Source organism: Drosophila melanogaster, chromosome 4 (assembly GCF_000001215.4).
Source record: "Drosophila melanogaster chromosome 4".
Taxonomy (NCBI): Eukaryota; Metazoa; Arthropoda; class Insecta; order Diptera; family Drosophilidae; genus Drosophila; species Drosophila melanogaster.
Genome location: NC_004353.4, coordinates 230,677 through 254,251, shown reverse-complemented (window position 1 = coordinate 254,251; position 23,575 = coordinate 230,677). Strand labels below are relative to the sequence as shown.

General features: G+C 33.4%; 2 protein-coding genes across 12 annotated transcripts, besides 9 other annotated features; one reads left to right on the top strand and one right to left on the bottom strand.

Annotated features, from left to right (window-relative positions):
* Positions 1-422: part of a mobile genetic element that runs on past the window's edge.
* A 500-nt stretch (positions 423-922) lies between these two features.
* dpr7 (defective proboscis extension response 7) lies at positions 923-7,128 on the top strand. Of its 2 annotated transcripts, none has more exons than NM_001103380.3 (9): positions 923-1,051; positions 1,239-1,428; positions 2,082-2,197; positions 2,727-2,937; positions 4,009-4,062; positions 4,116-4,218; positions 4,275-4,462; positions 4,517-4,695; positions 7,024-7,128. In NM_001103380.3, the coding sequence occupies exons 2-8, from the start codon at positions 1,299-1,301 to the stop codon at positions 4,651-4,653; spliced, it is 939 nt and encodes a 312-aa protein (NP_001096850.2). In that variant the 5' UTR covers positions 923-1,051; positions 1,239-1,298; the 3' UTR covers positions 4,654-4,695; positions 7,024-7,128. The 2 variants fall into 2 exon arrangements, with proteins under 2 accessions (NP_001096850.2, NP_001096851.2); NM_001103381.3 differs by adding an exon at positions 1,541-1,593 and having other exon boundaries at positions 923-1,428.
* Positions 3,569-3,705: a mobile genetic element.
* Positions 4,809-4,918: a mobile genetic element.
* Positions 5,074-5,108: a mobile genetic element.
* Positions 5,361-6,781: a mobile genetic element.
* Positions 7,129-8,348: 1,220 nt separating the features above from the next.
* CG1674 (uncharacterized protein) lies at positions 8,349-23,522 on the bottom strand. 10 transcript variants are annotated; one of them, NM_001258485.2, is made up of 14 exons: positions 22,652-22,826; positions 22,275-22,317; positions 19,907-19,987; positions 19,308-19,388; positions 17,777-17,857; positions 16,693-16,983; positions 14,180-14,314; positions 13,854-13,938; positions 13,419-13,607; positions 11,573-11,791; positions 10,667-11,082; positions 10,504-10,618; positions 9,418-9,834; positions 8,349-9,072 (listed from the first exon to the last, which is right to left on the bottom strand). In NM_001258485.2, the coding sequence occupies exons 2-14, from the start codon at positions 22,296-22,298 to the stop codon at positions 8,489-8,491; spliced, it is 2,718 nt and encodes a 905-aa protein (NP_001245414.1). In that variant the 5' UTR covers positions 22,299-22,317; positions 22,652-22,826; the 3' UTR covers positions 8,349-8,488. The 10 variants fall into 10 exon arrangements, with proteins under 10 accessions (NP_001245414.1, NP_001245413.1, NP_001162822.1 ...); NM_001258484.2 differs by lacking the exon at positions 14,180-14,314; NM_001169351.2 differs by lacking the exons at positions 9,418-9,834; positions 14,180-14,314; positions 19,308-19,388 and adding an exon at positions 21,404-21,973 and having other exon boundaries at positions 22,625-22,826.
* Positions 18,324-18,798: a mobile genetic element.
* Positions 18,816-18,999: a mobile genetic element.
* Positions 20,413-20,852: a mobile genetic element.
* Positions 23,460-23,575: part of a mobile genetic element that runs on past the window's edge.

The following is a 23,575-nucleotide window of genomic DNA, read 5'->3' as shown; positions in this document are numbered from 1 at the left end:
TGTAAATGCAAACGCGGAATTTTATCATTTTTCTGAGATATCGATAGATATTGGGGAATAAAATGACAAAAAAATTAATAATAGTTAATACTATTTAATAATAATAGTAGAGTGGGCGTGACCGGTTTGGGGCTTTAGGGCGGGGCTAAAAGTTTTTTGGCAAATCGATAGAAATGTACAAGAATAATAAAATATTGGAACAACATCCAACAATTTTTTTAAAATATGGGCTGTATGTTAAATCTCTACCTTCTTGGTTTTATGGTTCCTGAGATTTCGGCGTTCATACGGATAAGGCTAGATCGACTCGGTTTTTGATCCTGATCAAGAATAAAAATGTATATAATATAATAATATCATATAATTTATGTAGCCGGAAACGCTTCCTTCTGCCTGTTACATACTTTGTAACGATTTTAGTATACCCTTTTACTCTACGAGTAACGGGTAACGTTTCCTTTTCTATATCATTTAAATTTACGAGTAACTGGTATAATAACTTATGCATTTTTTTAGGATAAATTCACAATGTATGCTTACATTACCATTACCGTTTTTGAGAATGTAACTGTCAGTAGTAACAAATTTGTTCGAAATTTAAGGGGTAAAGGTGCTATTGTCACGTTTATCTGATCTCAGTCTCAAATTGATGTGTACCATTTGTATTCCGCCCATTGCTTATATTATTAAGCCGTGTTACTGAGTCTTAGCAATAAAAGGAAACTAGAGTACTTAGTATATGACTTCAAAATGTTAAAATTAAAAAATATATACATACAAATAATTATAACCTACGCAATCTATAAATATATAGAATCTATCCTAAATTGTAAGATAACACATATGTACATATGTGACAATGGGCATGCGCGAATATTTTCAGGGTTGCAGAATATTAAAAATCTGTATACAAGTCGTCCTCACAGAAACACTAAAACGTGCTGCTTAGGGGTTGTTAGAGCTTACCGTTGAAATAATAATTGTCGATGCCAACGAAATAAGTGTAAAGACTAAAAAAAGTATATAAAAATTGAAGCCAGCAAGTATAATTGTATGTATATTAAAAACACAGATCTAAATACCGAAAAACAGAATATTATTTGAAAGTCCATTAAAAGGATAAAAAATCGATGCCGATACAAAGTTGTTCTCAATAAAAATCTTGCGCCAATACGTGCTCTCGCGTGTGCTTAATATCTAACTTAATTATATACTTAACATTTATTATAACTACATAGGTATATGGAATTCTACTCTAAATAATGCATATCTGTGAAAGACAAATGAATTAAAGCAACATGTCGCGTGGCAAACATGCCACATTCTTGAATAATTCGCCAATTAAAATCAAACCATTCATTATTTTAGTCTTGAATTTAAATATATGGTGTCAATACATTAGTGCAACTTCATATTTAAGCCTGAACGGTAAGATACATTTTAAATTAAAAGTTTCCCACTAGAATGATAAATATATTTTTACCCTTGCGGGATTTTTTTTTTAATTTTGGTTGGACCCATTTTCTTCTGCAACGTGTAGAATGAAAACATATAATGCATTCCTGAATACGAAGACAAAAATTATACATGTATGTACGTATTGTACTTAACAATATTCAATTGTGAAATTATACGCAAAAGTATTATGTTTAAAAAGCCATTGTATTTAAATTATGCTAAATTTAAATCTAAAAAATAATCTTAATATTGCATTTTGCCCATAGTATTTTTACCACCTGAAAGCTTGCTTTGCAAAACATCCTTCGAGAGGAGCTTCGGTTTCTAAAAGATGACAACAGTTTCATGTCTCGCCCCAAGCTCTTTCACCAACAAGTGTAACCACTCTTTATGATCGACCTATCGCAAAAGATTTCGCGCATGTATATATAGTTGTCGCAAGCTCTTAGTCTTGACCGACACTTCCGTCCATAAAAAGATCGAAACTTTAAATTAAAATGTTTAGCTTCTAGATAAGGGGCATATAAAATTATTTTTAGTTTATACCTGCAAGGGTATATACGCTTCGGCTTGAATAATTTAGCATCCGTTTTCGTTTAACATAAAATACAAATTCATTTTAGACCTAACCAATTTGGAGCGACCTTTCTTTGATGATATTAGCCCAAGAAATGTGTCGGCCGTAGTCGACGAAATCGCAATATTAAGATGTCGGGTTAAAAATAAAGGAAATCGCACGGTAAGTCATTATGGGTTCTTTCTTTTATTCTTACACATAGGATTATATCGAAACATTTTTATTCGTTTGAAGAGCACATTCGGTCACATGGTAAAAAGTACGACTGTACGAATTAGTGACGGAAAATTGTTTGAGGGGGAAGTAACCTTAAATTTCAAACTAAACTTGGGGACACACCAGGAAAACGTTTTATTTTTTAAAGGCAGTTTTCTCCCAAGGATTGCTAGCTTGCGCTGTCTTTTCGCTAGCCCTTTTCAACTCTCCTCCCAAATCTACGTGGGAACTTGCCTCCATTTCCATCGATCAAGCTTGTTTCGAGGCCTGTTCTCAATTTGAAAATGTGAAAAATTCTTTTAAGTCTCATGTTTCTCTAGCAAGCTTGCCTATATCTAAACAAATAGGATTAGGAATAAATGATTACATTTTGAAATAGTGAAAGGGTTATCAGATAGCGGAGGACTTAACTTTCCCTTGTCCTAAAATTGCGTATCTATTTAATATTTCTTATAAATACTTTTAATTATTTCAGGTATCATGGATGCGTAAGCGGGATCTTCACATTCTTACAACGAACATTTATACTTACACCGGCGATCAACGATTTTCTGTAATACATCCACCAGGCAGTGAAGATTGGGACTTAAAAATTGATTATGCACAGCCAAGAGACAGTGGCGTATATGAGTGTCAAGTGAATACCGAGCCTAAAATAAATTTAGCAATTTGTTTGCAAGTAATAGGTATATATATAAACATTTATTAACAAACAAAAAAAAAAAAAACAAAATAATAACTGTGGAACTCGAGTACTGTATATACAAAACTAAATTTTGTCGTTGAGCGACCATAACAAATAATACAGAAATCAAGAGGCAGAAATCAACAAGTCTTGGCAATTAAAAATTTTAAATCTGAACACAAATTAGTAAAGTAATGAGTCTAGAGTATTGGGCAATAAATAGCTGGAAATGCATATTCAAATGCTATCTATACTGTTTAAACCTATTTTATCTAAATTCAACAGGTTAAAGACTGCAGCAAAAGGAACCTTTTGACTCTTTTGATAATTTTACAAAAAATTCCCCGACTTTTGATATTAAACACATTTTCGAAAATTCGCGATTTTAAGTTAGAAAGCAACAAAATCAGTCAATTTTCACAGTTGACATGCGTTCAGCTTTTTTAACAACTAACTAACTAAATATTGAGAATTGATCTACATTTTCTTGATAAAGAACTTGATAAAGAAAGTTGAGCTTTCCTACTTAAGAACCGACCAAAAACTTTACCCGCACGGTACATGAAAGTCGAGGAGTTTTTATAATCATTACTTTTAATGTAATAGACAGAAGGAAGCGTTTCCAACTATATTCAGGATAAATACCCGAGTATGTCCTTCCGTCCGTATGAACGTCGAGATCTAAGGAACTATAAAAGCTAGAAGTTTGAGATTAGCATACAGATTCTACAGACATACTGCCAGGCCCACTCTAACTCCCACAAATCAGTTGGTTTGCTAATTTCTACCGATATGCCGAAAACATTTTACCTACGCCCACTTTGAACCATAAAACACGCCCAAATCTATCCCGCCCACACCTTAGGGAATTAAAATTAACTTTTTTCCCAAGTTCAATCGATATTCTTGAAAGATGTTAAAAATTCTCGGACCGACTTGGGTCTCATTCTCTGGTTTTTGTTTGATTCAGGTTTTAATTTCACCTGGAAGAGTTCATAAATATGCTTACCCCCAGAAAATGTTGTATTAATTTAATTACTCATACTAAATTTACTTTTGTATAAAATTTTAGCTGACAACGACTTTCAAGACCTTAAAACTAAGAAGCGGTTTTACGACACAAAGTGTAAGGCCTTTTATAGCTTGCTTAAAATTAAAATTATCTGTGATATTTTAAAGCGGCTCGAGCAAAAATTCTTGGATCTACGGAAATTCATGTAAAACGGGATAGCACTATTGCCCTGGCTTGCTCTGTTAATATACATGCACCATCTGTGATTTGGTAAGAAACCATGATCTTTGTAAGAGATTTTAACAACTTATTTTACTATATCAAAGGTATCATGGCTCATCAGTTGTTGACTTCGATTCACTTCGCGGTGGAATAAGTTTAGAAACGGAAAAAACTGATGTAGGAACAACGAGTCGATTGATGCTAACGCGAGCTTCATTAAGGGATTCTGGAAACTATACATGCGTTCCAAATGGAGCCATTCCAGCTTCTGTTAGGGTTCACGTATTAACTGGTAAACATAAAATTATTTCAATTTAATATGTTTTTAAATATTTCATTGGTACAGGTGAGCAGCCTGCAGCAATGCAAACAAGTTCTGCCATTCGGATTAGGGCTTTCACTGCAATGATAACTATCATATCAACAAAAGTGTTGTTATATATTTCAAGTCTTATGGAGCATATGTATCTAAGAGAAAGATGACTACCAATATAATTTCCATTATAATATATAAATAACATTAAGGTAAGATAATAGATTTTTATCAACCCTATATAGTACGAATAAACTCTAGTTTCGCGTTTTGCCAGCTGTTCTTTGCTTACAAGAAAGGAATAGTTTCCTTCGTATTTTCAACCACGCGTTGACACGCCTACTCTAACCGCCCAAAACTGCCACACCCACACTTTTGCAAAATTTTTTGATATTTTTTTTCATTAGTCTTGTAAATTTTTATTGAGTTGCCAAACATTTTTTTTCCATGGCCACTAAAAGTTCACTGATTTCTGGCTCGAGTCCAAGGTTCAGCGCGGTACCGTTAGTTCACGGCATCCGCTTTACCAGGGTTTAAGATCCACTATTTCCTGTTAGAGCTGACTTTAACCTTCGCCTTCTTCGCTGGTGCTCCCCGGATTTGTGGGGAGTTTTAAGACTCCTCACAATACATATCTATGATACGAAGACAAGGAGCTCTAACTTCAAGGGTTTAGACGACATGCAATATAAGATGTAGCTGTTTATCAGGCGGAACCGGAACATCGTTTCTTACTTGTCGATAAACTGGTTTGCAAGCTGAGAATAATTAAATTAAATGTATTAAGATTCAATCCCCGAACCTAATCAACTCCAATGTGAGGTTCTCTTATCCCTGTATAAATACAATGTTAATAATTAAGCCTTCAAAAAGTCTATTAGCTTTCAAAGCGAACGTTCGTGTTTTTTTTTTTGCGACCCGATTTTTATTTCGTGTTTGTCCAACCAGCCGTGGTTTTTAATAATCTTTTTTAATTATCAAATATTTTAAACATAATTATTAAAGATCCGTTCGCTTCGCGAGTGATTCTTTTGTGATTTGTGCAGTTTGACCCCAACCTGTGATTGCTTAAAATTCCGAATTGCCTGCACTGGTTTCTTAACCAGTGATTCCACCTGTCCCGATTAGTTTACCACCACAACGGAACATTGAGTCCGGACTAACGGCACAAGTTGGCACTTCAGAAATACAATCTGCAGGACCAAAACCCCTCGCGGTGGTTCCACTAAATAAACAAATTTTCGTTTCTCGGCTTTCCCGTGATGAAACATTGTCTGATGTATTGTCTTATATACAAGACAAAACAAAAGCCGATAATATAAAAGTGGAAAAGTGTAACTTCTCTTACGCTAGGGACAGATCAAAGGCACTAAAATTTTCGGCCCGAAATCGTCTTCTAGAACAACACGCACACATATACGCGTTCTCGTCTCTTGTTTTTACTTGCACAAGCAAGCAAGTTCTATTTTAAGATTTCTTACGCTCTCGGCGTAAGCTAGCGGACAGAGAGCAATTTTGGCCGTCACCAAAAAAGTGGCGGCTGCATAGTGCCAAACCAATGTATGGCCGTTACGCATCTTGTCATTGTAGTGTCTTTGGTATGACCGTCCCTCCAGACGGGGAGGTGGAGTCTTAATTGCGGTTAGATCTATCCTCTCGTCAGAAGAGTTACTTTTGGGCGATTCCCGTAACTCGGAATTCTTATGTGTAAAGCTGTAATTTTCCGACAGTTCAGTTTATATTACGTGCTCGTATATTCCGCCATCTTCTGAATTCCCAGAATATAAGAATCATCTGTCCGATATCCAGTCCATCTTGAATAAACTGTCTGACAGGGACCAATTGGTAGTTCTAGGTGATTTTAATATACCTGGCACAACGGGGTCCCCAGAAGAAAAATCGAATATCCTTCTCCCTTTAGCACAACATGACTTTATTGACGGCTTGCTCGACTTATCTTTGTCGCTAGTTAATTATATTCCAAACTCTCTTGGTCGACTGTTGGATCTATGTTTTGTAACAAGTCCTGAAAGTGTGTTTCTGTCCAGGGTAGACCCTCTTACTCAACCTCAAGATCCATATCCTACTTTCGAGGTGGCAATCGACATAGGTAAGGTATAAGTAAATTCAGAGAAGTCAACCAAGCGAATTCACTGTTTTCGCAAGGCAAATTTTCGTAGGCTAAACAATTTTATAGCTGGCTTTAATTGGTCCGATCTTTACTCCTGCAACATAATGGCGGATACGATTAATATGTTTTATATCGCAAATAAATCATTCAGAACACTCTTGTGTTCCTTTAATAATATAGTTTTTATAGTTAAGAAAGTTTTTAATGTGCTACAGCTTAATGATCTTTAAGAATAAGGTTCGAGTTCCTCCGATATATTGCAAGCCGCCCCTATACAAGACAACATCCAAGACATTAAAGTTTAAAGTAAAGTTAAAACATTGTTTTAAAGAGAAAAGTGTGGGTCATGTGGCAATGCTAATTTATTTAAATTATAATAAATGAAATGAAATACATTATATTTTTTCAGATGACCGCGTGTTTACGGAGAAACCATTGTAAAATCGCGCTCTGTTTATGCAAATACGAACACTACATGTAATTCCTATAGTACTATGAAATAAAAACCTATAATAAACATTAAGTCTTTCGGTAAGGTTATAGATCTGGAAGAGTAAGTACACATAAAAATAAATACCTTCTATTTCAAATCACTATATTAACGCCGACATAATCGTTTATTTTATACATTTGCTTTTGAACGACTAGTTCAGTGCACTTCAGTCACTTGTGAATTTAAAGTGTTATGTTAATTTAGGAGAGCTGAGAAAGAGGTCAATATATGTGAACATAGGGTGTGTCGGAATGTGGGCTATTATCTTGGACCCCAAGCAACATGAATGACAGTTGGGATGTATATATATACCTCTAAATTATAGTAAATATGATTTAAATTAAACAGTAACGACTACTGAATGAAAACGTATGTTGCGGAATCAAGTTTGTTCGGTGTTCAACCAAAAAAGCAATTCCTAGGTGCCGTACAACATTAAACAATTTAGAGTTTTAAGCAGTTTTACGATATTGGAGAATACTTCATTTTAATTTTTTACGTTTTTGGGGTTTTAAATAATTTTATCAAACAAATTTTTTTAATGAATTGTTATTATGAGACTTATATGACAGAAGAATGCTTAAAATGTTGGCGCGAAAATAAAGATAAGTAAATAATGTGCCATCGCTTACTCTGGATTGCTTGCTAGTTTTTAAAGATAAATGAAATTCTGAAAGAAATCAGCTTTTTTTGTCTTGCACGGCCACCATATTTGGTTTATATGTCTGGTTTCAGGGCGTATGATGTTTGGCATAGTAAGCGTTGAAAAGAATGCGGGCTGTCTTGTGGTCTACCTTTTCAACTGTGTTTATTGCAGTCAGTTCTTTCTGCTTGATAAAGGCAAAATGGGCTATTATCATTTATAATTTGAATGTTCCAGGTAAAAGAAAGCGTTGGGATCGGTTCCAAAAAAAATATTTATAAATATTCGTGAGCATTCGGAATACTCTTCTAAACTATAGCTTGAACAACCAAAGGTTTTTTTAACATTTAAACATAAATCACTTGTTTAAACCTAATCGCTTACCTGTAATATACCATGAAGTAACGCCAATAACGAATAACAACAAGAGAGTAAAGGAAAAACCTCCAGCTCCGTCTTGTGAAAGCAATTGATATAACGTAAAATAAAAGTCATCCACAAATCCTCGTTTACCAATAAAGCGCCAGAGGTATTTTTAAACATCTTTAAATATTAATTTCATCAAAAGGATTAAAATTTTCCTATCTTAAAAAAGCTTGGCAGGTGAAACAATTGCATATATTTTTCGATGTAGTACTATTATAATTTTCAAAGGCAAATAAACAAACACATTAAATATATTTTATAATCGTGTAAGTAGTTGGCATATGTCGTAAATCGCTTAATTGCTAAAGCAACCTAAAAATCAGAGTACGGTAGATTTCCAGGTAAGTTGTATTGGCTTGAATAGGACTGTTGCTTGACTGGTATGGATCCCCAACCCTTGGCACATTTGTTAAAGGTTTGCACGTGGTTTGGCAGCGGAGAGGGAGAGCCTCCCTGTAGCAGCACAGATCTTGGAGGCCAGGAAGTCTGTTCATTTAATGAAGTTCCAAAAGGTATTGGCGATGCGTTGCGTACTTGAGAGTTTTGTAGCGCGTTTAGGTACTGTGGACTTCCACTCGTCAATCTTTTCCTATCAGGCTGTTCATACCTAGCAAAATTCTCAACTTTTTCGAGCCCAGGTACTGTTTTTTTATAGCTAGTCGGTGAGTAGGGCTGTTGATGTAGTGTTCCAGTGGTCAACCCAGTTGGCTTTGATAAAGGAAATTCACCTATACCATCATTTCCAGGAAAATTATTATTAGCTGAGTAGTTGTTCCTTGGAAACGTGCGCGGAAAAGTGTCTTCGTATGGCCTTTCAAAATGTTTCGAGTGAATTTCGCACTGCTGTGAAGGTGCTGCATAACTTGAGAGAGATATTTCTTTCGGAACGTATAAGCCTGGGGAAAAAAGGGGAAGCAAAAACTGTTACATGAGAATTTTATGATTATTATGCTGTATGTAATAAATGTAAAACACGACTGACACACATGACCATACATATGTAAAGGTTCACATCCATTAGTTTTTATTTACTAATAAAAATTGTAATTTATATGTTCATAGATGTAGTGCGTAAATCTAACAGTAAGAACGACATGTATATACATATATATACGTTTAAACAGGTTTATACCTTCGATCAAGCATTTTATCTATCAATAACGTGCATTTCTTTAAAGTATAAACAATTTGTTATTGAACAAGTACACAATAACATGACACCAAAAACATGTTAGTCTTGCCTTCTATTGGTGCTGCGTCATGTCTTAGATCCGTTGTATTTTGTTTCTCAAAAGATTGAATTAATTCACGCACATTTACCTTCTCATCTAAGTCGCAATTGACTTTTAGGTCTTCGCCACTTATTACTTTAAATTCATTTTGTGGTGTAAAATCGAGAAGGCTTTCATAAGCATCGTGTTGTAAGACACGAGAACTTTCCCTGTTTCGTAAAATTTCTAGTTCAAGGCGCTGGTACTCCAAAAAGTATTTTTGAAAATTTTCGAGGGAATGTAATCGATTCTGCACATCGAAAGCAAAGTTAGATGTCAGCCTCTCTCCAAATATATAATTATTAAAGCTAGGATTGCTGTCATCTGCTCTCCCAATATGAGGTTCAGTCTGCCATGATGATTGACTTTCGTTAGATTGAAAAGAGTCTGAAATATTAGTATTACCAAAGAAAATACCAAGTGGAATCACAGAGATTATTCAGCTTTTCAAGGCTTGACATCTAATAGTTAATGGGTGGCATGATGACATGTTTATTATTTCAGAAAACTTGAGACATAGAATAATTTTTAGTTTTCTTATTCATATACATATATACCATGCTAGTTCTAGTCTGCAATGCTCGATGCTTCACAACATATATTTTCATTGACAGTGAACCGTGAAACCGCCTCGTTGTTAAATATTAATCATGTATATATACTTAGAACCAAAGCACAATTCTGATATTCTGATATGGAGGTTTTGGATTCCGCCTATAGTTCCAGAGCTCAACACTATGGAAGTTTTCAAAAAATAAAGAATACTATGCAGTCCTGTGGACTTCTCTGTTACTAACGTTTCTAATTTTTTGTTTCACGAGGAACTCCCACATAGGCCCACATGGTTGTTAATAATTGACGTTTCTCTAGACTCTAGACCCGCCAGCATCAAGGTTTTCGAGGTATGATAAAGGATGACACTAGATTTGCTTAAAAGTATCGAACAGGTGGAAGGAACCGACTCTATAAAGTAGAAGCTTCTTCAGAAGCTAAGAAGCCATTCATGGATTTATAAAATTATGAAATATAATTAAAATATCAGAAGATTTTACTTACCTTTTGGAAGTTCTACACTTCGACCTCCCCAGCCCTGAGCAACGCATGGTGTATATGCAAGATCCCTTTGTGGATTCGATGGTACAATGACTGATCGTGGCGAGGAAGCAACGGCCTACGAAAAGATTCTTTTATTAAAGAAGATGAATTGGGAGACTTATACATTTGTATTGCGCCTTGAAGAACCATGAGGCATGGGCTCATTAGCGTCCGTCCAGTCCTTACTACCAGCTTGGGAAGACGGAATTGGTGTTAAGGCAGGCGGTGAAAAACTCTTGGTGTCCTCTAGAAAGGCTGAGCTCGCTGAACCAGTTTGCAAAGCTGCCTTCCAAGGAGACTGAACGACTTGAAGTCCTGGTTTTGAATACTTCTCAATTAGCTGATTTTGATGAATATTCAATTGGACGCGGTGCTTTCCAGCATCAGAATACGCCGGCAAAATGTTTGGACTTAGAACAGGCCTTTGTTGATACTGCTGAAAATCTGGAATACCAGATGGATGATATTGAGTCCCTGAATGGGATTCATCGACTACCCAATTATCAGCCTTTCTGCGGCGCTTCGCAAAAAGTTCTGCACCTTCATATTTTATGAAGTTGGTTGTACTCAAGTTGAAGGCGTTGGCAGCGGAGTCGTCGGAAGGGCGGCAGGAGCGGCGGCAGCGGCGGCAGCGGCGGCAGCGGTAGAGGAAGCATAAGTGATAAAGCATAGCAAACGAATTTTACATTATTTATTTAGATGGACCTTTTAAGAAAATTTTATATCAAAATAATATTTGTAAAACAAGTTATAACTTCCTTAGTTATAATTAGTTTTAGAACTTGAATTGTAAGGAAGGAAGCGTAAGATATAAACGACAGCTTACGAGCGGCTTACACTAAAGTCAAATGGTCTAATACAAAATTCCAGAAACTAGATTAATGAATTACATGTTTTAATGTTACATTGAAAGTTAGAAATTTAATTCGAGTTTATTTAAAATTACAAATTTAATAATGTTGTAACTCAAATAGTTTTCTATTGTGGCTATAAATAGTTAATCTAATCACATCTAAATTTAGAAAATTACCTCGTCCTTGATGAAGTTGAAGTGCAGTTATTAGTTCAGCGCAATTGTCAGGCGATAAAAGGCCAGCTTCAACGTTAATTAAATCTTTTAGCGAATTATAATCACGAACTTTTCCGTTTGGGTTCATTATAAGCTTTAGCGGTATTTTTTCCAACTTCGCAACCTCCATTGTGGATTTCGTTTCAGAATTTTCTTTAAATGGATTTATAGCATCATTCCCTAAATATGTAAATTATTGCATACTTAAAAATTATGACTTTTAAGATTCTTGTATGTATATTTTAAATGACAATATAAACATTTGGAAAAAGTGCTATTTTATAAGTATGTTTTAATAAGTTTACGTATATGTTAACATTTTAAAATGGTTTTCATATGTATCTACTCATACATTCCATAGAAGTACATTCGTGTATAAACTGTAATTATCGTCATTTGGGAAAATACTTTATTTGGGCGATAATAAGGCGCGACTAAAAACAATATTGGCATACAGAAATTTTGAATAAGACTAAAATATAATACTTTAAATACGAAGCCCAGGTTAACAGTTATTAAATTTGAAAATTTGTATATTATAGAATTTGATAGTAGCTTCGGGACGTTTCTTTTTTAAACTAAAAATAAATATTGTAATTATAATGGAAATATTCTACCAATTCGCAAAAAATGAAATGCGAAAGTTAAATTGAAATACGGTAGAAAATGTATATCTTATATATTATACCGTTAACATGTTTAAGTTGTAGACTTTCCAATGCGTTTTTCAAAATAGTATTTATAATGAACAATATGAAATAATAAAATGAAAATTCTTTCAGTCGCTTTTTTCAATGGTAAAAAATCAATACGAAAGTTTTTTTTTCTGCTGACTAGAATCCCTTAATGAACTGATTGAATTTCGTCAGAAATTTGCAAAGCAGTAACAATTAAGTATGTATCTGCAGCCAATTTGATAAAGCCATGTCCGCTTTTCCGTCTGTTCGTTACAAGGAAAACTAGTTTTATATAATAAATAATTACATTATAAATACATATTTTTACTGCAGGGCGAATAATGCCAAGTTTATAAAGAGCCAACAACAGTTAGCTGATTTTTACTGGTAAGTGAAATTTAAATTTTTCCACCATTGTTTGGAAAATCTTAAACTTATTTTGTTTGTATTTATTGACTTCATATAGGAAATTTGACCTTATCCACCAGTTTGGCTGAAAAAAACTATAAATAACTCGAACTGTCGTTGTTAAATGCTAGGCATGCTTACTTAACAAATTTTGTGTAAATGCCACCAATTAAAAATATACTCCTGCATGCGGCTATTGAACATGGCCCAAGAGAGCAAATATGTAAGTAAATCATTCTTCGTCATAAAAATTTATTAGTATTAGATCTTTTGTACATGTGTTGAAGGTGCAATCGTCACTTGTATTTTTTTCAATATTTTTAAAATATTTCCTACATGTTATATTTTTTAGTTCATTACATTACAACAGAAAATTAGTGTCGCACCGGAAAACTATCAAGACTGCACTGTACGTGTTTATTACTGGGGAACATACTAATACATTAATTTTATTTAACGTATAAACAGTTGAATTGTTTATGTTAAACCAAGTTAAAAATAATCGTTTTATTATAAAAATCTATTCAAGAAACTTAAATTTTTAACAAAAATCACATACAATGGGAAACGGGGTATCCCTGTTATAGTGGAGAGTTAGACTAATGAGATTTTTCTTGACCACTGTACTAAAAGTTGCAATCAGTGTTATAATAATACAATTGTAGGAACTAGAATTGATTAATAACTGACTGACAACAAAAAATATTGAAAAAAAACATTACCTTGAGATCCACCTTCATGAACCCATTTGTCTGAGCGTTTTTTGCGATTGACATACATAGACTGACCCTTAGAGGTTTGATTACTTATATCGCTTAATGAATGTGAAATTCTTCGAGCTAGCTCGACTTGGTCTTCCACTGTAGGGTGTAGTGTTGGAGAATAAAATGCAGACGAGGCATATAGCTTTCCTATTTTAAATAAGTTGATTATTGATGTTAAAATATTTCTACTAAAGTTTTATTTTAAAGGCGATACGTAAATAAATTGCCTTAGCGCTTTTGTAGCATGCGATGTCGTTCTTTTAAACTTATGGAATTACAATTTTAGGTAAACGCAAATTAGTCATGTTATTAGATAGCCTAAGTAAAGGTACTATAGTACGACTCTTACGTATCACCTTTTCTTAATATTAAGAATCATATCATAGAACTTACGGTTTTTCGGTAATATTTCAGCAGCATCGGTCGCAGGTGTAAATATTTTTCGCAAATCAACCGTCTTCGACACATTAGCGGATTCCTAAATTATTAAACAAAATTAAACTTGAAACATGCTCATATTCTGCGACCATGCCTCCAAAAGTTATTTATAATTACTTTTCTTTCTTTTACTAAACTATGCAGCTACATAATACATATGAATGTACGCATAATTTTTTTTTATCTATTTCTTTTGGAATTATTGACCAATAAGTTTAATAAGAAATGATAAAAGTTTCGGAAACAGATAAAAATGTAAAACTTGGAAGGAATTACATTACTTTCTTTTCCTGCCAAAGCTTCTTACTGAGGCTTAATAAATATTGACGTTTACTAGGATCAATAAGATCACTTGGGCGATAGCCCCTTTTTTTCTCTACTGTACAATTCATATTGTTATGTACAACTGGTATCTGCTATCAATATTTATTTGAATTTAATAGTAAGGAAATGTATTGACGACTGTGTCTATTTGGGTTCATAAGCAAAAAGAGAATTACAAAAAATTAACACTTCTTCCAATTTAAATTTGTATATGCATACAAACACAAAACATATACTTTTCTGTATAGAGCGCAATGTGAACGTGTTCGAAAAGTTCATGAAATTGCTAAATATAGAATCTCTTTGGGCATGTGCGTCAAAGAGCGATTGTATATATAACTTGTATATACACTGCCTAAATATAACACCGGACCCATAATAATGAATAACTTAAATATTTTTCATTTGGTGCTCTTATCTACATATGATTTAATTATCAGCATTTTTAGAAATAATTAAAATATGATTGGTTTATAAACTTTAATAAAAAAACAAGCTAATTAGTCTATAATGTCATTAGATTTATACTATCCATATTAATAAAAGACTACAAAAATTAAGTTAGTTCGCTACTGTTTTAATAAATAGACTTCGGGTGTATAAGGACTTCATGAGCGTTCTCTTTTCGAATGTCGTGTTTTTGTTCCGATTTTGGTGTCAGCGTATGTAGAATATATATTTAGAATTGGCTAGCTGATTGATGCGATGCACATCTGTGGTCGGCATTCGCAAACGTATATGAACACCAAAAGTGGAGGCTCAAAGATCTATCTATACGAGTTCGAGCTTACTTGGCTCATTGCAATTAAAGCGTTCGTCCCTGTCTTTGTTTTGTCTTTCGGTTTGTCGATCAGTATAAGTCTTCGATATTGAATCCTGGAAAAACTTTTTATCAACCGAAAACACCTCTAAACACAAGAATGAAAATTCCGACATTATATATATACACGAATATATCCAGTTCCCCGACAATTAAATTGGAAAATGAACAAAACACCCTAAGATAGACAGTCTCGAAACAAATGTTAAATTACCCTTTTTTTTACTATGGTATCATAGAAACATTTATAGACAAATGGTAAAGTTATCTTTAATATTAATGGGATTAATATTAACATATTAAAACAAAATTAAATCTTTATACGAGCCTTGGGCTTCGGTGGCCTATGCCTTCAAATTGGGAACGTACAAAGTAAGAGTACACATTTTTGATTTAAAGTGGATAGCTGAAAACCGAAGATTATAAGAAGATGCGTCTGGATCACCAGCAGTGTTACAACGGTGAGCTCGGCTCTCACTACAAGAAATGTTTAAAGCTGGCATGGATAAGTATGTAAATGTAAGCTGAAAGCTTTGCCTCCAAAGAAGCGAAGCATAAAAAGAAAAATGCTGCATAGCCTATCTGCAATACCTTCTTCATCGCCACATATCAGTTAATGAACACACAAACGAACAACACCAGTTAGCGAAAACGCGTTAACGCTATTAAACTCTTGGACAACTCAAAAACACGGTGGTACTGGTAAGCGACGTCAGTGACTGGTATCAACAGAAAATATATTTTTGTACTCCTCTAATGCACTAGGCGACCAGTTTGCAGGATCGGTTGACTCTAACATCCGATAGGCAGATAGAATATAGGATAGAATAGGATATAATAAATAGGATTATTTAGATTCCACTAATCTAGACCACTCCCATGAACTTCTTAACCAATTTGATCACCCTTAGCTGTCCTAAATCCCCCAGTTTAAACTAAAGTATACAAAGGATATCAGTTCTCAAATAAATCAATACCAGTCATGACATATGACACCAAACAAAACGTGAAACCACTACTGGCATCTCACCAATATATAACTTCAACAATAAGGCAAGAAGAAACAAAGGCCCAAAAACAAAGTTTAAAATAATACCCTAAAAATTTCCAATTACCTCAAGTTAATTACAGCTGAAACACAATGCGACGTTTGATTTTGCATAACACTTTCAAAATGTTTTGAAGCCGTAGGAACTTTCGCAATACCTTCATACCTTCGCATTAATATTTTGAAGCTTTTATGCGATATAATATGATTTGGTCGCTTATTAAAATAATGAAAAATATCTGTAATATTTATGATTTGAAAGCCAGAATCACTCTTTACTCATCACCCACTTATGATTGACTTTTAAAACAGGGAAGATTTATAGTCTATTAAAAAGAAAAATGCAAAAATTGATATCAATCCAAACATTTTTTAATTGTTGGCGTGACAGCCTTTTCCGTGTTGTGGGCAGTCAGTCGATCGAATTGTACTTTGTTATTGAGTTATTGCCGTTACTCGACTAAAATAAATTTCTGTGTTTCTTGATTGTTCAACGTTGTTTGCCTTGTGGCAAACACATAGTTAGATTAAATAATAAATTATGTTTAAAGAAGTCAATGTTCTAGGCCGGTTAAAAAAATATTGCTTTGAACTTTACTTACTTTACTGGCTATATTTTTTTCCTGATACAGTGTCGAGGTGGGTCCGCCGCGCTCATTTTGATATTGACTGTGTAAGTCGAGCTCTCCACTTTGACATTCATTTTGTTTAAGCTGATTTTGTGCACTAAGCTGCTTAGCTAGGATCTGCTGCTTATGGATTTCATTTGCCAGATCATTCTGTTTCTGAATGAGTTTTAGTTCTTGTTCTTTAAGCTGTGTTATTTTTTCCTGTGCTTTTATATTTATATCTATATCCGATATAATGTTCAGAATTTGGTTATTAAAATCCTTCTGCAATGTAAAAATTCGAAATACACATAATAAAGTTATTTAATTCAATGAAAAAAAACATCTATTATTGTAATGTGTTAATCGACGTGAATGATTCTCGACCACTTTTACGTTAATTCGGATAACAAAGAAATTGGAGAAATTACAGCCAAAAGTTTTTCCGACCTTATATAGAATTACATATGTCTTCATCGATATCAACAGCCGAGTTAGGTAAGTTCATCCTTTTTTAGTCTCTCTATTTTACGGCTATCTGCATGAAACAGTCCCAACAGTAAAAAAAATTTTATGTTCAGGATGCAATTGTAACTTTCTTTTCACCTCTTCAATAGATGTTTTCATTGCAAAACAGTAAAGATTGTCATATTCCAACAAATGGTTATGCACTCGTCTGATCTGCACGATTAAATGTACCTTCTTAATACATACAATTATAAAGAAATAAGTCTTAATTGTCTCGGCTGGAGGTACTGAACCGATAAATAAATAAACTTTACTCAACTCTTAATAATCCCAAACACGCGGTTTATCCGACATAATGGCTCAACAATTTTCTGGCAACACTTTTATTCTAAATTCTTTGGACTCTATGTTGGGTGTTAGTATGAGCAGATGTGAAAAAAAATAGCTATGGCCAATTTGACAAGAAAAATTGCTTTTTAAAGCTACAATATTATGAAGTGGTTCATAGGCACAAATACATGTATGAAAAAGTTTTGATATATTTTATTAATACCATCTGCGTTTGAAATGAAATGGGTGATGCAGTGCATTGAAGTACATTGACACTTACAGGTTTATTTAGCGAATCATGGTCTGCTTTAGTGTTTTCGGCCGTCAAATCAGATGCACTGGATGTTTGGTCATTGACATTCTAAAAAAAAGTCATTTATAACGTCCAATCAAGATTAATAATATATGATTGCACGATGCTTTAGGTAATCTTTTGGAAGCTCCATATTGTAATAATAAAGGGTCAATATTTTTAATGAAATCCAGTAACCATTAATATAAAATAAAAAATTAGATTTGAATATGTAACACATGCGAGTAAACAGAACTGTGAAAGGAGTTTTAAGCTTTTAAGAAAAAAATGTGACCGTACAATTTGTAAACATCTCCGAAACATTTGTTTTCACATAAACATTTACATATATCTTATCTTTTACATATATCTTACTTTGGTTGATTTCAATAATCAACACCCGTCTTTTAATGTACAACAAAATTAAAATTTGTATGCTTATAAGCCTATTTACTTACTTGGTGTAGTTTTCAACCTTATTTACCAAATTACTTATTCAGATATAATATGTGTCATAGTACATTTTAATAAAAACAAAGGAGAATGCTATAGTCGAGTTCCCCGACTATCAGATACCCGTTACTCAGCTAGAGCGAATGCGAACGCGGAATTTCATTTCATTTAATTTAAAAATTTAAAAATTGTTTTAAAGTGTGGGCGTGTCAGTTTTAAGCAATTTTAGGGCGTTTTGATTGGGCGGGGCAAAATGTTTTTTGGCGAATCTATAGAAATTTTAGAGACTAAAAATATTAAAAAAATATATCCAAAAAAATTTTCAATAATGTGGGCGTGTCAGTTTTGGGCGGTTTCAGGGAGTTGAAGAGGGCGGGGCAAAAAGTTTTTTTGCTAGTCGATATAAATTTACAAGGCTAACAATTATGGAAAAATGTACAAAAACCCGTGCGAAAAAGAATGTCCAAAAACTGTTTAAAAATGTGGGCGTGGCAGTTTTGGCGTTTTTAGGGCGTTGGGGTGGGCGTGGCAAAAAGTTTTTTTTTCAAATCGATAGACATTTACATTACTAGAATCTGTATGCTGAATCCCAATCGTATAGCTTTTAAAGTTCCTGAGATCTCGACCTTCATACGGACAGCGAACAGACAGACACGGCTAGATCGATTCGGCTATTGATCGGGATCAAAAATATGTATATTTTATATAGTCGGAAACGCGTCCTACTGCCTGTTACATACTTTTCAACGAATCTAGTATACCCTTTTACTTGAGAAACTTGAGAGCAGTGTTATAGAGTGTTTTACTCTATAAAAAATCCTAATTATTTAAATAATTCTTTATTAACATTTATTTGTTTAATAGATTTGTAGAATCCGTTAATGTCGCTGAATGCCAGAAAGCAAGCATGCACACAATGCACCCCATTTTATAGATGAATGTTGCTATGAATCTTTATCTGATTAAGTGCTAAACCTACAACTAATGAAAACATGCATGTTGTACAAATTATCCATAGTAATTTGCAAACCGATCTAGCTTTTGATTAGTGAGTGGTGTTACCTACAGGCTTAATTGGCGATGGAATGCTGTTTTTTGTGTTTTCCATCTTCAAATCAGGCGCAATGGTTGTGGGTTCATAGGTTTTCTAAAAAACAAACACAATATTTATTTAGTCTACTGGGTTTTTAATCTCCTAGCTTCCTATAAAAGTATGTATCAGGTAGAAGGAAGCGTTTCCGACACAATAAAGTATATATATTCTTGATCAGGATCCATAACCGAATCGATTATTTTGTATGAATGTCGTTTGTATGTAAGTAAAGAATAATTTCAGATTTCATTGACAGACGCAGCACGAGTTTGTTTCTTTTTGTTGCACGCCCACTCTAACGCCCACAAGCCGCCCAAAACAGTCACGCCCACAAGTTTCTTTTCTGGTGTTGCCAGACCCACAGTTTTTTTTTTAATTTTATCATATGTCTTTCCGATTTCTATCGGTAACAATTATGCCCACCCAAATGCCCGAAAACCGCCAAAAATGTTATATATATTTTAAAAATGTAACGTCACAAAAGTTAATATGAAGACGTGTTTATATTTTTTAATAATTACACATGAATTTGTATTGAAATGAGCTATAAAACTGTGTATAGTCTTACTTACCGGTTCATTTAGCGAAACAAGGTCTGCTTTAGTGTTTTCGGCCGATAAATCAGATGCAATGGATGTTGGGTCATTGACATTCTAAAAATAAAGTACACTTTAAAGATCTAATCGAAATTGATAATGTATGATTTGCACGAAGCTGTAAGTAAACTTTTGTAAGCTGCGTATTAAAATAATGAAGTGCAGCTGAATGAATGTTCCAAAATTTTAAACCAAATCATACAATAATTAATAAATCAATTATAATATTAAACATATGCAATTAAACAACACAGTTCAAAGAGTCGTAGGCTTTTGCCTTATGTTTGACAAAATTTACTCTGCAGAACTGCAGAAGCTTAAATAATTATTTGCTTGTGCTCAAATATAAGCGTTATACCTAGATTAATACCCATGCAGAGTCAGAGTTTTTCGTATATATCTGAGTAGTTCCCCTATCCGTATCCGGTTCCGAAAAGCACATAGTTATAAAGCTTGACTATTTCCAACATTATTTTTTAAAACGCACTTTAAAACAAGAGAGAATGCTATAGTCGAGTTCGCCGACTATCAGATACCCGTTACTCAACTAGTGTGAATGCGAAGCCGAAATTTTATAATTATTATTGGATATCAATAGATATTGGGGAATAAAATGAGAAAAAAAATTTAACATTGTTTAAAAATGTGGGCGCGTCCGTTTTGATAGTTTTGTAGGTGAAAAAATGGGCGGACAACAGTGTTTTTGGTATACAGACAAAAATTGTATGCTTAATCTCAACCTTCTAGCTTTTTTAGTTCCTGAGATGTCAACTTTCATACAGGTGGACACTTCCAGATCGACTCGGCTATCGATCCAGATCAAGAATATATATACTTTATATGGTTGGAAACGCTTCCTTCTGACTGTTACATATTGATCAAAGATCTAGTATACCCTTTTACTTCACGAGTAACCGGTTTAGAATATGCAAAAGTGTGGGGATGACAGTTTCCGCGGTTGATGAACGTTGGAGTATGAGGGCCAATCTTTTAAAACCAACTTGCAGAAATGTCACTGGTATCAGAATGCTGAAAGTGCATATTCATATTCATATATATCTTGAAGTTTAAATGGACAAACAGGCGGAAATGGCGACAACAATTCTAAAAGAGATCCTAATCCATTCCGCCTTTTATCTGATTTTGAAGATTACGAGTAATCAGGACATTAATTCCTTAAACTTGTTAGAATTTCTTTAAAAATATAAAAACGTTTCAACAATATTTTTTTTTTACCTAAATCATGTTTTAAATATTATTGACTTAGATCCAAGTACCTGGACTAAGTTACTAAGTTACAAATACACATTTAGACTTTATGAAGTAAAAAATAAATGTAGCCTTTGCAGGGTATATGGTAAGTTAGGGCAACATTTGCTTTACTTTTTCTTTATAAATATTATGTTAAATAAAAAACATTTTTGAAGCTTGAAGGCGATAATTTAGGTCTGTTATTCTTAAAAATACAAATACTTTTTCCGACGAAGATTTAGTGGTATCCTGTGATTTGCAATTTTCGATAGCTTTATCATCTTCGCCTTTAATTAGAATGTTCGACGTGTCTTGAACAGGTGATTCGTTTTCCGCATTCGATGAATTTTCACCATTAGTACTCCCATCTATTAAGTCCAACTCGAAATTATTCTCAGAAACGGTGGACAAATTTTCCACAGATATTAATGGGTCCGTTTTAATAGATGCATCTATAATAATAGGGTTATTGGATTCGGAGTCTTCTATCTCAACAGTTCTCTCCATATCCGATGAGCTAATATCTAAAGACGGCTTGTCAATTAGTGCAGCTGGGTTTACTTCCAAATCTGTTGTATTTTTTTTCTCTGAATTACAGTCTTCAGATTCGCTTTCTTCAATTTTTAGATCGTCATCATCTTTATTATCTCTTGAAGTGACGGGTTTATCAAAACCACTGTCAATATAAGATACCAAGAGTTTTTCATTGAGATTATCATTATCTTGGGGAGTAGTTTTAATCTCATCAGCGTAATCTATTTGGGTTTCATTTTTTGTAGCAATTTCTTTCTCCTTTAGATTGTAGAAAATATGAGTTTGTAAAGTTTATTTCTATCTATTTATTAAATGGTAATATTACTATTATTTACATTAAAAATGATGGCAAAAAACGTAAACGGTATATTTAGTTAATAATTACAATAATTTATTTAAATAAATGTATTACCATTTTCTCTCTGAGAAAATTGTCAAAAGTAAATGTATAACAATGTAAAAGATGTAAAAAATCTTGTAAAAAATCTAAGCACTTTGAATTTTTTATAGGTGAATATTATATTTATATTAATTAATTAAATATTGTTTTTTGACTTACCTCAATATTTAAAGTAGAATCCATATCTAAAAGCTGTACAAATCTATAAAATAATAATAAAATGTAGAGAAAGGAATTTATATTTGTATCGTCTCAACAGGTAGGCAGGTCCTGCATTATTATTATTACATAAGGGTGTAATTTATAATAAAGCACATGCAACACACTCAGTTATAAAATATCGCATTTTATGCTGAATGTAAATACATATAGAGACACTCAAATAATGTTCGTTGGTGCTGTTATTATGTAATACATAGTGAGAAGCATATACAACATGAATGTTAATTTCTCTTCGACCACACTAACTTTTCTTTTTTTTAATATCCATAATAATAATTTACACGTACATATATCAAATATATCTTTTCACTTGCCTATTTCCCAATGTTATTTGTTTAAAAAAATATTTACTGCAAACAATACTGTAGTATCGAATTATTGAAAGATAATAATACAACTAAAATCCGTATAGGCCAATAGAATGAACATGAATTCATGCGCCTGCCTTTAAGAATATGATTGCACATCAAAGATAGCTTCCACACTGTCCACATGCTTATTTACTTGATTATCGGCTCGTTCGCATACAGCAATTTGGGAAATGTGTATTTAAAAGTCACACACAAATACATTTATTTTCACAAATACAAAAATATTTTCTCGTAAATTTATACGTATGTATACAGCATCTTTGTTCGGCAAACAAGCGCATCGATGAGAGCCCCTTTTATTGGAACGGAGTACTTTATTTACTATTTTTATAGTTATAAGTCGCAGTGTCTTATATGCACTTACATACATACCTTGTTTTTAAAACTTAAATTTACGAATGAGTAAAGTGCGAACCATCTTTAAGTTAACATCGCCCAAATTTGATTATATTCAAAGTAATATCTCGAGAAAATACTGTAACATGAATATACATATATCCATTGATGTTCGATATTTCTTTATAGATAGTAATATTCTCTTTTAGAGATGTTATATTAAGTACACCCAAAATCAAACCACTTTCAGAGGAAACTAATGACGATAACACGAACTTGAAGATACAATAGAAGAAAGAACACGCTCCCTACCTGTTACTTCTTACAATTGGATATAACCTTTCACAGTACGACTAAAAAATATAAATATATTACAAACAATTGTATACACGTTTGAATTTGAACCCTAATATTCATTCGTTGAAAACTAGAATGGCGGAGGGAAGAACTGCTGACCCATAAAGAATATACTTCGAATATTCGAGCAGAATCGCAAGCCAAGTTGATCTAGCAATGTACGTCCATTTTAAT

Bases quoted from the DNA above. Each gene is read 5' to 3' on its own strand.
- dpr7 (NM_001103380.3), top strand. From the start codon at position 1,299: ATGTCGCGTGGCAAACATGCCACATTCTTGAATAATTCGCCAATTAAA. The intron at 1,429-2,081 runs GTAAGATACATT...AATTCATTTTAG, and splicing joins TTCATATTTAAGCCTGAACG to ACCTAACCAATTTGGAGCGA. The intron at 4,219-4,274 runs GTAAGAAACCAT...ACTATATCAAAG, and splicing joins CATGCACCATCTGTGATTTG to GTATCATGGCTCATCAGTTG.
- CG1674 (NM_001258485.2), bottom strand. From the start codon at position 22,298: ATGGATTCTACTTTAAATATTGAG. The intron at 19,389-19,906 runs GTAAGTAAGACT...TTTGTTTTTTAG, and splicing joins TTGTTTCGCTAAATGAACCG to AAAACCTATGAACCCACAAC. The intron at 13,939-14,179 runs GTAATGTAATTC...TTAATAATTTAG, and splicing joins AGCTTTGGCAGGAAAAGAAA to GAATCCGCTAATGTGTCGAA.